Source organism: Protopterus annectens, chromosome 16.part0 (assembly GCF_019279795.1).
Source record: "Protopterus annectens isolate FY-2018-M chromosome 16.part0, PAN1.0, whole genome shotgun sequence".
NCBI lineage: Eukaryota > Metazoa > Chordata > Ceratodontiformes > Protopteridae > Protopterus > Protopterus annectens.
The window spans coordinates 152,663,061-152,676,166 of NC_056750.1; the positions used below are offsets into that span (position 1 = coordinate 152,663,061).

At 38.1% G+C, this 13,106-nt stretch overlaps 1 protein-coding gene across 1 annotated transcript in view; it reads left to right on the plus strand.

Annotated features, from left to right (window-relative positions):
• LOC122790537 (extracellular calcium-sensing receptor-like) overlaps positions 1 to 13,106 on the plus strand; it is a 190,531-nt gene that overhangs the window by 36,278 nt on the left and 141,147 nt on the right. The window contains exon 3 of the mRNA XM_044058086.1: positions 7,732 to 8,574. Coding sequence (XP_043914021.1) covers positions 7,732 to 8,574 — 843 coding nt within the window. The remainder of the gene's footprint in view (positions 1 to 7,731; positions 8,575 to 13,106) is intronic.

Below are 13,106 nucleotides of genomic sequence, written 5' to 3' on the forward strand. Positions count from 1 at the left end.
CAATTTGCTCAAGAATGTTGTTAGTTATGCACAGTGGGCATAGCATGATTACCATTTTTACTACATATTGATGCCATGGGGATGACTTTGAGGGATTCAACATGAGTATATACAGTTCCAAGTACTGCAGAGCCCATGAATGGCCATCCAAAGTCACTATGAATAAAATGCTGTGGAGATAATGACCATTCTGTGGGACAATTGAACTTACTCGTATTTGTAGAGCACTGATCTCCATGGACAATTTTCAGACTTAAGCTGGGAGCAGTGTCTGGTTAAGTGACTTGATTCACACAATTAGGCAACGGATGCTATCCCATATCAAATGCAATTTACTGCTATGCATGTAATGTCACTGCTGATGCCAGACTTCCACACAAAATTGTAATCAGGACTTTTATTCTTACAGTCCCCTAATAATTTTGTGTTTGATGTCCAACTCACACTATCATGAAGATATTTCTGCTCCTATCTCATGCAATAACATAGGTTCATAGGTTCATAGGTTCATACTAGGCTATCTGCCCTGGGGCAATTATAAGCCTAGCCCGATTCTGTATGGCTTACGCCACCCCTTGATTTGAGTATACTGTGCCCTTTTTAAGGTTTAGTTTACTGTGCCTCTGTCTAATAGTGACATGGGAGTAATCCCTGGGACAAACCTACGATCCCCCATCCACTTATCGAAATTCTTCTTGAAGAGATTCAGTGAGGTGCTCTGCCTCACATGAACTGGAATTCTATTCCAGAGCGAAGGGAGCCACTGGGTTATGAACCTGTCCCTCCAGCAAGTTCTATTTATTTCTGTGCTGAGGTTCAAGTCCCTCGAGCATGTGGCTCTAAGGGATTTAGATTTACTGAGGTGGAGCATGTCCATTAATTCTGGATTTGACATAGCTTTGTATGTCAGGCATAGATTGCCTCGAATTAGGCGGTATGCAACTGAGTAGAGCTGGAGTTTTTTTAACCGAGCAGCATATGGCATCTGTTTGAGACCCTTGATCCTCTTGGTGAGATACTTTTGGGGTCTTTCTAATTGCTGCAGGTGTCGGGTAAGGTACATCCCAAAAGGGGCATTGTATTCTATGATGGGCCTGATGAGGGATGAATAAAGGGGCACGATTACCTCTCTTGATCTAGATGTGAAACCCTTCGTGATGAGGTGGGCTATGTAGAAGGTCTTTCTAACCACTTTGGCAATGTGGTTTTCAAAGGAGAGATTGCTATCAACTTGGGTCCCCAGGTCCCTAATAACTTTCTCTGTACTTAATGGGTTTCCGCCTATGTGGTAATTTGTGGGCACATTGTTTTTGCCAAAGGGTATGACTATACATTTTTTGGCATTTAGCTTTAAACCATGGCACTGGCACCAGTTATCTGTCTCTGTGAGGCCTTTTTGAAGGATGTTTGTGTCAGCTGGAGAGTTGATTATGGCGCCCAGTTTGCAGTCGTCTGCGAACTTGGTGCATTCACATGTGAATATTTTTTTTTCCTGCTGCAAATGAAATGTGCAAAAAGCGATCTCCTGTTTTGCATCCATTTATGGTTCTCAGAGTAAAGTAGAAGTAAAAACAAACTCATGAGCTTAGGCACCAGAGATGTAGTGTAGATCATGCTAATTATATACATATGGTATGGAAATGGTGTGAAATAAAACAAATATAGAATTGTATGCCTGACAAGCTCAAATAAGCAACAAGAATATCTTTACCATCTTTGTTACATGATAGGGATTTTAATTTTTGGTTACTACAGATTCTGCCTAAGGGTGTCAGATGAAATGGGACAATCTTCACAGAACAAGTTATTCTAACTGTATTATTAGCCACCATTTTTAAATTTTAGAAGAAAGTGGAACCAGGGGAACTGTGTTTTCTTGAGCCCTTATCAATCATGACCTGAAGGTAAGGCCATTTCTAAGTACAATGTACATATAGGCTGGGATTCAGAAAGGTCTACCACGAGCAGGAAGCCCTGATATGAGCAGCCAGCCAATTCTGGATGCCCTTTATGATTAAGAGACAGGCCCACATTGATCATTTTAAAGTCTGTAGAAGCAGTGTGGTCATCTCCATGACTGTGCTTAATGCTAAAACAGAATTCCATGGAAGCAGCTAATGTTAATTAGTCATGTGCTTCCCTAGCCTATGGGGAAAGGATTTATGCAATTGAGTGAATACGTCAAAAATGCCATATTTTTCACATTATTTTCAGTGAGAGAGACTATAATGCAGATAAATGTCAAGAAGTTCAGCAGAGAAGTAATGGTTGGGGATGTGAATGTGTATATATGTGTATGTATATCTGCAGGGTTATGAATGGTGTCAAATGACTGTGTGTGTGTGTGTGTGTGTGTGTGTGTGTGTGTGTGTGTGTGTGTGTGTGTGTGTGTGTGCGTGTGTGCGTGTGTGCGTGTGTGCGTGTGTGTGTGTGTGTGCGCATGCATATACCTGAATGGACGAGTGTTTCTGTAAGTGTGATCAAGTAAATGGTGTGTCATACACATTTAGGGTTGTTGTATGTATATGGGTTTGAATGTCTACATATATGTGGGAGAATGAATAGGTTGTGTTTGTGCAAACTTGATGCATGGGCCTTCAAGAGCAATTACCACAAAAAAGAACTGTTTACCAGTGGTGGTAATTGCTGTGGAGGAATGCAAATTAACAAAATCACAATACACTTCTCAAAAGTCTGAAAAAGCCTACAAAAATGACCAAAATGTGAGGAAATAATACTTACAAGAATAAAAGAAGTATGAACATTAAGAAAATGCTAGATAAGCCCAAAGAGTGAGAAAGCCACTTTATTTCAGATAATGTAAAATAAAATGAAACCTATAAATCTTTAATTTGCAAGATGAGCAAATATATATGTGATGGTTCAAATGTGTATTGTCTCAACAGTACTAGGACATATTTCTCTTTGGAGTATTACTTGTGGAATTTAATTACGTGGTATACATTGCATCCTGCACTACAGAAGAGTCATTCTGCTGTGCAAAACAAACAAAAAGTTAAATAGTAGAGTGCACAAACACATGACTGCAGTTAAGCAAAATGATAATTTAATTCCCTTTTCTAAGCATTCAAGACAATGTATGGATTAAAAAAAATGTGTTTGTTGTTTTGGATTATGATTTAGAAAAAAAGACTGAGGCAGCAACACTGATGTTGACCCAGAACACTGTGAATATTACTGGCAGGTAACATTGACTGTACATATACAGAAGGGCATGAATACTAATATTAACTATAAGTGTGTTTTAAGTGGAAACAGAGATGTTATGTTATGTCAAATTATTAATTACATGACCTTTTAATTCTATATAAAAAAGCAGAATTACAGAGTTTTTTAAATTGTGATGAAGTCTTTGTCCATTTCAAGTGGCTGTGTTGAGATGAAAGAACTTACATCTTCTTTTATTTATTTTACCACCATTAGAAACATTCTTTTTACTTTTCCATTTTTGTCATATATTTTTTTTTATGTTTGAAGGTATACAAAATAGCCAGTAATGAGATCTTCTTCATTATGCCTAAACATGTCTCTGAATCGAATTTTACACAATAATGTAAAGCGCTCCTTTTAACAACTGCTGTTTACATGAGAGATTCTTTGTGAATCTTAGTAATAGTCTAATCAATCAACCGACATTTTTGGGAGGTGGGAATAAACCAGACTTGTCAGATAAAACACACAGATATAGGAAATGTGCAAAAATCCACATAGTGTAAGTGTATAATTGTATTTTGAATAGAAATTTACTAAAAGTTAAATGTTTGGATTTTAATTTTGATCCAGCAGGAAGTGAAGTTCATATGAGGATTTGCCTAAAAGGATGCTGCTGGCTAAATAACTTTGTGCTAACTTATTCTAGGACGTCCTTCCGTAGAAGTACTTCAAGTGAAGCGATTCTGTGTTTGATCATCTGCAAGGCAGTTCATGTCAGTATTTATGAATATTTGCATGAAGTGCCGGTGAGTAAATAGTCTCCTTTTGGAGCCAATGAGCTCATTACTATGGCTTTTACTTGTGAGCTTTTTCAGGCTCTAAATGGTCTTAAAGTCAGATGTAGTTAGATATACAATCATTTTCAGTTAGCAGTAGTGTTAGAACTAGCTTGATGATAGTGTTTTTCCCATTAAAACTTTTTATTTTATATTTTTCTGCATAATAGCACATTTATTTTTTTTTTCAAACCGCATTGTTGGATTTGAGTAAAAAATTGTATTATTCATAGGTGAATACTAGGCTAATGACCACAAGGGCCTTTTTAAGCTTAGCCATGCATCTCAAATCTCTGACAAGTTCTGATACCCTTGATAAGCATAGGCAGGGACTTGGGAGATGAAATATTTACAGGTTACCTCTGTCCATTAGAGACATAGGTGCCAGACCAGGGAGGAATTTATGGTTTCCCATCCAATTGTCCAAGTTGCACTTGAATTGAGTTAGGCAGGAACTCTGTTTCACATGGATGGGGAGCCTGTTCCATAGATGGGGGTAGTCTCTGGGATACATACCTATCTCTCCAGCACGTCCTATTTATATCACAGCAAGGTTTAAGTCTTAAGAATGGGTAATTCTAGTGCTGTTTGTTTTGTGGATATGCAGGAGTTCCATCAGAGTGGGGTCTGACAATGTCCTGTATGCCAGGCATAGATCTCCCTCAAAAACCTGTAAGAGACAGAATAGAAGGATAGGGCCTTGAGGTTGTCTGGACTGGGTATATTACTTACTCCCTGTATTCGTTTAGTGAGAAACTTCTGTGGACGATCCAATTGTTGGATATGCCTGGTTAGGTACATACCAAAGGGGGCATTGTACTCAATGAAAGGTCTGATGAATGCTGAATACAGTGGAACAATGAATTCCTTGGACTTAGATACCATACCATTGTTTATAAGTTGCACGACATTGAATGATTTCCTCAACACTGCAGACACGTGATGATCAAAGGCTACATTACTATCTATGTGTATCCCTAAGTCCCTGACTACTGGGTCAACTCTAAGGGGTATGTTGTCAATATCATAGTTACCGGGGATGGATGACTTCCCAAAGGATACTATTATGCATTTCTTGCCATATAATTTTGGTCCATGGCTCTGACACCAGTTGTTTGTCTGTGTCAGCCCCTCCTGGAGAACATTTGTGTCCATGTAAGATTCAACGACAGCTCCTAGTATGCAATCATCTGTAAATTTAGTCAGGCAGGGATCACTGACATTGACCTTGACTTCTGAGAAGTAAATGCCAAAAATGAGCGGTCCAAGGACTGATCACACAACACCCCTTATATTCTATCTGTAAAGTCTGCAATGTTTCTAAAAACCTTTCAGTAGCATTTGTTTTCTGTCCACAAAAGAAATGGTGCCATTATTTTCAGAAATCATGGATTTCATAACTTGGCAATTGTGTGCATTACGCTGAAGTCTGATATAACAATTGACTATACATATTTCTATGGGCTCAGTAGAAATTTGAATTTCTAGAAATCCTAGTACTTCAAAACTTTCTCCACAGCCTGGACCAGAGGCAAAGAAGGAAAAAACTCTGACCACATCCAGATGACATGAGTTCTGCATGTGATGGCACAGACAGGGAGGATGGACATATCCATTGCTGGAGAGAGGAACAATGGTTTCCTCCATGCTCACACCACTACTCCAGTTACTGGGACTTGACTTGACAGTACAGTCATGTCATAACATGGGAAGCTGCTGCACAAGAGATGTGGGTGTGTTCACCAAAGAAGGTAATGCTAGCCCTTGTAGGTGCAGATGGTAGAGCATGCATGCATAGAGAGAGGGGCATAGGATACCATCAGTGGTGATGTTAAGTCATAAATGATAATGCTCTCATTCCGGCATGCTAAGGGGAGAACAAATCATCCACATGGCTGCCTGGATGATGGTCTACTTGAGATACTGTAATGTCTGATCAACAGTAGGACTGATGGTCAGCAGGTCTATTAACAAAATGCGTTAAAAAAATCTTTATGAAACAGTACAGTATAGTCCTCTGCTTAGATTTATACTTTCTTATTCCTTATGAAAAACATTAATAGCCAGTACTCCATGGCCATCCTATCACATGATCACAGTGAGCAACTTTCTCACAGACTGCTGTAAAAAGTGTTTTTCTGTTCAGTTTGCATATGTGGAAAAGAGATTAACCCCACAGCTGCATCATATGTATCAAGTGCATGTTGGTCATTTGGAAATGCTAAGCAAAGATTGACAGAACCTGTAATCACATGGTTCTGCCTTGATTCCATTTACAGATTTTGAGATAAGGATATTTTGCTGCATTCCTCTTGTCCTCATTGCATTTCAGTCATACTGTCTTTCCTAAGGACTTAGGGTTTATGGCCGGTCAGTAAGCACCAGATCAGAACTTCACAGCCATCATTTTTGTGAACTGTTTCCATCTTGACAAATAACACTAGTATCCTGACTTCTAAGCCAGTATTCCAGATCAGTCTAAACAATAGCAATGTCACACTTCATGATATGGGCTCCAAAGATGACTGCACAGGAAATAAACACCAAAAACTTTAAAACATTCTCTGTGCAGCCAGCCCACTGAAACAGGGTAACGAATATATCCAGCTGAACTGAAAGTGTGCTATGTGATTGATTTATAACCTAGAGGGAGGTTGGATTGAATAGACCATGACAGTTTTCTTTCAACATGGAGAGGGTGCATTTTTTTTTTACATATCTAGGTTATGTTGAGAGAAGGCTGAAGGTACCATGGCTGTCTATAATATTCTGCCAGAAGCAAAGGGGATGGAGCGCGCACACACACACACACACACACACACACACACACACACACACGCCACATGTAACTTGGACATGTGACAATATACACATAAAACATAATCTCATGTTCTACTCCAAGGGTTATGGAAGTTCTAACTCTTCCAAAATGATATTCCCAGGCACTACATAAAAGAAAAATTCCCTCCAAGACTGCTATATGATACCCCCTTCATTTTTTCTAAGAACAGCCAGTCAGGAAATAGGCTGGAGTTTGTATGCTCTGTCATTGGTTGTTTGGGATTCATCTTGGTATTCCCATTTCTTTCCACATTCCAAAATATGCTGTTTGATTAGTTACACTTATCTGCTTAATATTGCATTGATCCTTGCCTTTCTGATCTTTGTCATGGCTGAATATTAACCTTTACCTTTTTATTTAAAATTGTTATTTTCAAGACCTGGCATTTGCACAGGTCATTTATATTTAAAATTGTGGCTGTCCTGGAAATAATCATCTAACTGAAAAATTGTACCTGTAATTATGGCTCAGCAAGGCTTGTTTGAGACTGGAATAGCATATGAAAAATAAATAAATGGAATACTAGCAACCATATCCAAGATGTCTTTAAAATAAAGTGCATATTTTATTAAAATAAGAAATAACAAAAACTAGACAAAAGCAATTACCTTAGGTTGAACAAATGACATACAGAGCTACAAATGTGTATCATATGGAAAACCTAAATATTTCAGCATTTTATTCTCAGCAATTGCATCTCCATTAATGAAGAATATTTCTATATGAACATTTATTTTCTATGTGCATTTGTTGTTTCTCACAGCTAACATAAATGGTGATGAGAGAATACTTTTATCTGCAAAGTATTACAGTGCTGACTTAGGACTGTTAATTGTGAATTGTAAATTAATTTTCTTTTTATTCTTCTACTATACTTAGATCAGCTATGCAGCATCGGTGTCCACTCTGAGTGATAAAGTCCAGTTTCCTTCTTTTCTGCGAATGATGCCCAGTGATGCTTTGCAGTCAGCAGGCCTTGCACAGATGATGCTGTACTTTGGTTGGTCTTGGGTTGGGATTCTAGCGTCAGACAATGAGTATGGTGAGATGGGCAGTCAGGTCCTAAGAGAAACACTGGTGAAACATGGAGCCTGCCTGGCATTTCTAGAAATTCTCCCAGCAATTTACTCAAAATCAAAGATCACCTACTTGGTGAATGTAATTAAAAGGACTTTAGCTAATGCAATTGTAATCTTTGCAAGTGACTCTATTATGAATCCAATAACTGAGGAACTTTCAAAGAGCAACATTACAGCAAAAGCATGGGTTGCAAGTGAGGGGTGGGCAACGTCTCTCATCCTCAGCAAGAAAGATTTTGCACCCATGCTGCAAGGCACTGTGGGATTTGCAGTTTCAAGTGGTATGATTCCAGGCTTTAAAGAATATCTTACTAATATTCATCCATCCAAAAGAATAAATGACATCTACAGTAAACTGTTTTGGGAAGCTGCCTTTAGGTGCAGATTTCCCCTCCCTGAAGAGGATACTGTCATGACAACCAATGCAAGTGATGCTGATAATAAATTGTGCTCAGGGAAGGAAAACTCTGAAGCCCTTGTTGTTTCCTTGTTTGATGTAGATAATCTGAGAGAAAGCTACAATGTGTACAAATCTATTTATGCAGTTGCTCAAACATTACGTGATCTGGCATCATGCAACAACACTTCTGGCCCTTTTGTAAATGGATCATGTGCACCTTATCTCAGTTATGAGCCATGGCAGGTAATTTATCTTCTTCTTCTTTCGGCTTTTCCCAGTTAGCTATTGCCACAGCAGATCACCCGTCTGCTCATGATCAGCAATGGAGTTTTATCGAATTGCCAGCCCAGCACCCAACCTTCCACATAAGGCACACACACACACACACACACACACACACACACACACACACACACACACACACACACACACACACACACACACACACACACACACACACACACACACACACACACACACACACACACACACACACACACACACATACACACACATCTAGGGCCAATTTAGAATGTCCAATCCACCTACAGCATGTCTTTGGGATGTTGGGGGAAACTGGAGCACCCAGAGGATGAGGAAACCCACGTGACCACAGGAAGGACATGCAGAGTCCGCAAAGAAGGCACACCAGCCGAGAATTGAACCGGAGAACCTCTTGCTGTGAGGTGGCAACGCTAACCGCTGTAACACCGCAGCTGCCCATGTCAGGTAATTTATCTGTTGTTTCCATTTTATACCTACTGTGGTTGAGCTAAAGACTTGTCTAGTATCATAAAGTTAACAGATTAACAGATAACAGTATATAGAACTTAATTAGGAAAATAACTGGTCTGTTGATGTTAAAGCTACAATCTTAGCTAAAGGTAGGCAATGACACAGCAGCAAACAATATCAAACAAGCAAATTATTACCATATGCTCAAGAATGAAAGATAATGATACATTGTATTCAATTATACATTCTTTTGTTTTTAATTTTCTTGATTACCTGCTTAATACATTTTGGGGTCCCTGGGAACCAGTGCATTTAACCCCAACAATGTATTAGTGAGCACAAGGCAGAGAAGCTAATGGTGGATGGGATGGCAATCTATCACAGAACACACACACAAACACACTAGCACACATATAAAAATGAAGAACAATCACACTTATATACAGTTCAGTTGATTATCAATTCACTTCAAGACTGGAGCACCCGCTGTAAACCCATAAAGGTTCGCAGCCAAGAAATGAGCTGGAGAGCCAAGCACCGTCAGCCATCAATGCTGAGAGCCAAGCACCGTCAGCCGTCAATGCTACCTGTTTTACCACTTTACCACTTAGTCATGCAATTACTGTAAATAAATTAAAGGAAACAATCAAGTTAATAATAAAATAATGTATGCATATAAACATTGTTATACTTCTAAAATTAGTCTTGTCAAGGGTACATAAATTATACATTAAAGTTATTTACCGTTTACACAATCTAGAGATGTGTGCTAAAATTCAAATTAGCGTGTTTAAAACTTAAAAGACCTGTTGCTAGGCAGATTACTGAAATTGTCAAAGAGCAAAAATGTAAAAAGCAAAATAGGAGGTGATGACTGCAGCAGACAGTGAGAACATTTTTTGTAAAATATGTACATTCTGTTGTTAATACAGAAAATAGAAATGTTCTTAGCATATGTAAATCTGAGTTATTTTATTTATCCTTATTGACTTGTTTATTCCCACTACTCTAGAGGCCTCTTTTCAGAGGAGACCCAAGGTGATATTTATTCTACTAGGAGAAATTTGTCTTTTCAATAGGTGCCATTGGATGTTTTACATATGTCTGAGTTACCACTAAGTTAAGTAGTTTAATATCTCATCCAAGGGCCGACACACTCAGGAGTGCACCTCCATAATGCTGCACTGCAGTGTAAAAAATCCAATCACCTGGTGTGAGAATAAAATCCACAACTTTCTGGTCTTTCAGCACTAAAGGAGAGCATGCTTCCTGTTAGGCCAGTAATGCTGCTCTTATGATATATCAGGGGCAATGGTTATTTTTATATTTTCTCTTGGACTGGTCAGTGTGTTCACTTTACTAGTCAAAGATAGGAGTAGTCATCAGTATGAAAGATCCTTCTATAATTGGTTAACAGAATTTCTGAGACCCTGATAGTGGTGTAGTCTTGGATCATATAGTGGCATGAAGCAACATGTCATATTTAACATGGCTTGAATAAGATAAATATTATGCAAAGATGCTAATGTAGTGGAGTTAAGTCATATGTAGATCATGGAGTAAGTCTATTTTTGACAATTAGTATGAGATTATCAGTTGGTAGTCAGATCATTTCTCATCAGTCTTTTTCATTGTAGAACGAGAATCTTATTCTAGTGGGTTTTCATTGTGATTTTTAACATAATGCATGTTAAAAAGTACAGTTTATGTTTATAAAGATAATTTTTTAAATGATTTTTAATTGTATATTCTCTAAATATATCTGCAGTGCTTAACATGCATATAGCACTGATACATCTTATGCATAAAGTAAAATATTTAGGTTTCTTAGATCAGCAAGCACAGAGCTGTAGAACAGAGTCTAGTGATCAGTAGCTTATTTTGTTTTGAGAAGATATCACCTATTTGGACTATAGCTGTCTTATTTCGCATGCACTTTTAAACCCAGTTGTATACCCTGTTTCTGAGTCCTTTTGTTACTGGGAGACTGGAGAGCTTTCACAATAACCGTAATAAGAGTAATAGAAAGTGGGGTGTACAGTCAAAACTTTAGTAGGGCCACAAAGATAGTACCAGTTCATAGTCTCCATTTTAAGAATATGTCACAGGTGCATGAGAAGGAGAGCAAGGAAACCATGATGACAGGATGCAGAGGTACTCATCGGTCTAAAAGTTGTAAGAGTTAATCATAAATTATTTTTTACAATATTTTACTTGTCATTTTATTTTAGCTGCATGTTTAAAATACGGACAGTATTACAAAGTGTGGCTCAGATTAAGTAATTGTTAGTAGGATTCAATATGCAGCAATATTTTTGTTGAATTAAATTGTCTTTATATAATTTTACAGTGACCAACATGTTTTGGATTGCAGAGGACTGCATTAGGTCACACTGCTGCATAAGAGAGGTTTTTTGTAGCAGTCACTGCTTTTCTGAAAAATATTAGGATTGATACTTTGAAAATTTCCAGAATGTGCATCTGCTTCTATATATGTCTGGGATAGCCAGTACCTTTTATAAATGGAAGTGGCCTGTGCAGATGCTGTATCTACAATATCATGTGCACATGATGGACAGAAAGGATTATGTATTACTGATAAGGTATTGATGATAGCATCTTTTTGTATCACAGGGTGCATAAAGACATAACTGGTAAGGTGGATGTCATCTGATTGTTTTCATATCTTAGATTCATAGGTTCATCGGTTCATAGGTTGGAACTAGGCTATCAGTCCTAGGGCCTATACAAGCCTAGCCATAACAATTCCCTGGCTATTTCTTCCCAGAATATTTACTTCCCTGGACCCCTGTCTTACAGGGCGACTGATGTGATCCCCGGGTTGAATTTCCTATCTCCCATCCAACTTTCAAGGTTCCTTTTGAAGAGGTTCAAAGAGGCACTCTGCTTGACATGTATGGGCAGTGTATTCCAGAGTCTGGGGAGTCTCTGGGTCAAAAACCTATCCCTCCAGCATGTTTTGCTCATTGTGATGACAAGGTTTAGATCCCTGGAGCATGTGGCTCTGAAAGATTGGGATTTCTTTAAGTGTAACATTTCAAACAGCTCTGGGTTTGACATAACCTTATATGTTAAGCAGAGATCTTGGAAAATTATTTGAAAGTTTTTAGGGAAGATACAGTGTGACTTTTTTAAAAGAATCTGTAAGATAGTAGGGGACAGCAGTCACTTCCAATGTATGGCTAGTTCAGCATTAAGTTTATCTCTCAAAAATAATGATTTTTAGAATAACATTTGCAGAGATAATATTCCTGATGTTTAGTTTAGACTTGTGGGTCTTGCAATAATCTGACTGAGATCACATTGTGAGGTAAAGCTTTTTAGGAAAGTACAATCATGGACTTATTTCTGCGGTGGTGGTGCTGCGGTAGCGTTGTTGCCTCACAGTGCAACGTTGTCCTGTTCGATTCTCAGCTAGAGCGTCTTCTGTGTGGAGAGATGCGTGAATGCGCATACCTTCGTTGAAGGTTGTACATCAGAGCTGGCAACTCGGCACATAAAAATCTACTGCCAATCATTAGTGGACCGGAGTTCCGCTGTGGCGACCCCTAAGCGGGAAAAGTCGAAAGACACAACAACCATTATAGACTTATTTATTTAAGGCTGAGGTCACACAGTAGGATAGCATTTTATTTTATTATCCTAGGTGATTAATGATTTATAATGTGTTTAAGAAATTTGCAGTATATAATGATGCATATGAAGAACATAACATGCTCAGACAGAGTTAGCAGTTACAGGAATACACGTTTTCTGTTACCTAGCATTCTCATTCTAAATAGGCATTAGATGAAAATAGACATCGGGCCACTACAGACACTCTCTCTTTATATACATACAGATATATATATATATATATATATATATATATATATATATATATATATATATATATATCCACTTTCAAATCTTGAAATACTGAATTTTAGTATATTGCGATGATAAAGTCGAAAACCCACTACAATAAAAAAACTAAAAAACTGAACATCACAATACTGAAACTTCATAATAGTGCATTT